General features: G+C 57.0%; 1 protein-coding gene across 1 annotated transcript in view; it reads left to right on the top strand.

Moving 5' to 3' along the window:
* Positions 1-620, top strand: part of LOC104547682 (signaling lymphocytic activation molecule-like) — a 4,761-nt gene extending 4,141 nt beyond the window's left edge. Inside the window, exon 7 of the mRNA XM_010193487.1 lies at positions 558-620. Coding sequence (XP_010191789.1) covers positions 558-620 — 63 coding nt within the window. The remainder of the gene's footprint in view (positions 1-557) is intronic.
* Positions 621-2,289: the final 1,669 nt, after the last annotated feature.

Genomic DNA, 2,289 nt, shown 5'->3' with positions numbered 1-2,289 from the left:
CCCGGACACGGCCCCGCGCCCCCAGCGCAGCCCCCCGGCACCACCGCCCGCCCTGCACGGCCCCCCAACCCTCGCACAGGTAAGGGGCTGCCCCCCAGCCCCCTAAATGCCCCGGCTGGGCATCTTTAACTCCCTTTTTATTAACTTTTCATCATTAAATTGCTTAGATAATCAAAATGTGGGGTTTACACCAACCAAGAGCGAACAACAAAGTGATTCCGTCTGGGTTTAGGCTGTGTTCGATGCCACCTCTAGCAAGGTTGTGCTGATTGGGCTGGGTAAAACAAGGAAAAATCCAGAATTGTAAATCTGACCTGTTCTTCTCTTACAAATTTCTTGTGCTCGCTTGATTTGCTGGATTTGAATGGGAGTCGCACCATTTCTCGAAGCTCTTTGCTATATAATCCCAAAATATTGTTCAGAAATATCCGTCTCTACATGATTTCTACAGATACTTTTAAATAATAAACCATGTAGAGCGAACGCCATGGGGCACCCCACACCCCCAAAACCAGGCCACCTCGCCCACCCCTTCCCTTCCCTGCTTTTTGCCGCAGACGCCGAGCCCCGATGCGGAGCCCAGGACGATTTATGCCAGCGTGATGATGCCCACGGCCTGAACCCCTCAGCTCATCGGGCACCGCCATCCCCGTCCCGAGGAAACCCCAAATTATCCCTGGAAATTGGGGTAACACCCTCGGGCACTCACCGACCCCAAGAGCTGCGGCTGAGGGCAGCCAAGGAGATGCTGGAGCACCGGGAAAGGGGGCTCTGGATGTGACCCCTCCAGTCGAGTGTGAGAGGGACGGCGACTCGGAGACGTGGTCTCAGCCCATCGGCACCGGGAAGCGTAGCCGGGACAGGTTCACACCCCAATTTCATCCCTGCCCCGGGGGGTGTCACCCCATGGGCTCATCCGCTGGCCCCGGCTTCGCTAGAGGGAGCCCCGGCTCCTGGCTTCGGCGACACCGGAGACACCCGGGGCTGTGGCTTCAGCGGCAGCGGGGGGAGAAAAAGCAAAAGTGACTTTTTATTTTTTCAACATCCGCTGCGCAGCAGGTTATGAAACGCCCGAGTTTTGACCCAAAAAGACTTGCCCAGCCCTGGCCCGAGCCCTTGCACCGGGGCCACCATTGGCCCACGCCTGGGGAGCAGCCGTGTCCCACTGCACTTTTCCAGCCCCCTCCTTTCCCACTGAAGATGACGCCAGGCCAGGACCTGCCCCGAGGATTATTTAAAGCTGAATTTAAAGGGGAGGCTCCCAAGCACCCGCCAGCTCCCAGCGCCTCATGTCCGGGAGTGCTGGGGGTGGCCAGGAGGAAGGATTTGGGCTGGAAATCCCTTCCAGCCCCTCCCCAGTCCGAAATATTTCGTAATCCCAGCACAACTGAGCTCCCACAGGTCTGATCTCGTGTCCCGCTGCTACTGGAAAGGAGAATAAATCTACCATAAAGCATTTTGGGAAGGGTTTGGTGGCAAAATGTGTCAGGGGCTGGGTCAGGCTTTGGGGACGGGGAAGAGAAATTCGGGTGTCTGCATGTCCCAAGGTTCCTCCTTTGGTTACTGCAGTCATCAGCTGATTCCCGCTTCCCTGGAAAAGTCTCATCCACAAAGCAGGCGCTTCCCCCCGGAGCGTGGGCAGGTCCAGGCAAGGACAAGGTCACGCTTGCCCTAAAATGGGGCAAAAAGCCCCAAATTCTGTGCCTGGCGCTCGGCGCAGGGTGGATCCCGGTGCCACACCCGTGACGAGGCAGATTCCCAACCCTGCACTTTGCAGATGCTAAAGACGGGGAAGAATTCACGTTAAAATGTTGATATTGCCATTCAGGGAAGCGCTGAGCCCCGCTGCTGCCGACCCCTCAGCTCCCACGTGGTGGCTGGAGGGGAAAAAAGGGGTGCAGGGTGCAAGAGCTTTGGTATCGAGCAGCGATCTCAGTCCCCATGCGTCCCTTCACCCGCTGAAGGGGAGCAGCGACGCCTACTCCCTCATGGGGGCGGAGGAACCGGGGCTATTTTAAAGCCCGAACTGATCCAGAGCGCTTCCTCCACCTGAATTTCAGTTTGACGCCGGCGTCACGCTACTTCCTAAAATAATCTGAATTAAGGAAGCAGCTGCTTGCCCTGCAGTTGGCTTTTGTGGGCATCCTGGGTCAGGGCATGCAGTTTTTGTTGGGGTGCAGTTTGTGGGGGATGCAGTTTGGGGATGATGCAGTTTGGGGATGATGCAGTTTGGGATGATGCAGTTGGGGGGATGCAGTTTGGGGGGATGCAGTTTGGGGGATGATGCAC

Source organism: Mesitornis unicolor, unplaced genomic scaffold (genome assembly GCF_000695765.1).
Source record: "Mesitornis unicolor isolate BGI_N332 unplaced genomic scaffold, ASM69576v1 scaffold19041, whole genome shotgun sequence".
Classification (NCBI taxonomy): domain Eukaryota; kingdom Metazoa; phylum Chordata; class Aves; order Mesitornithiformes; family Mesitornithidae; genus Mesitornis; species Mesitornis unicolor.
Note: the sequence above shows the minus strand (reverse complement) of the source record. Positions and strands in the feature narration are given on the sequence as shown.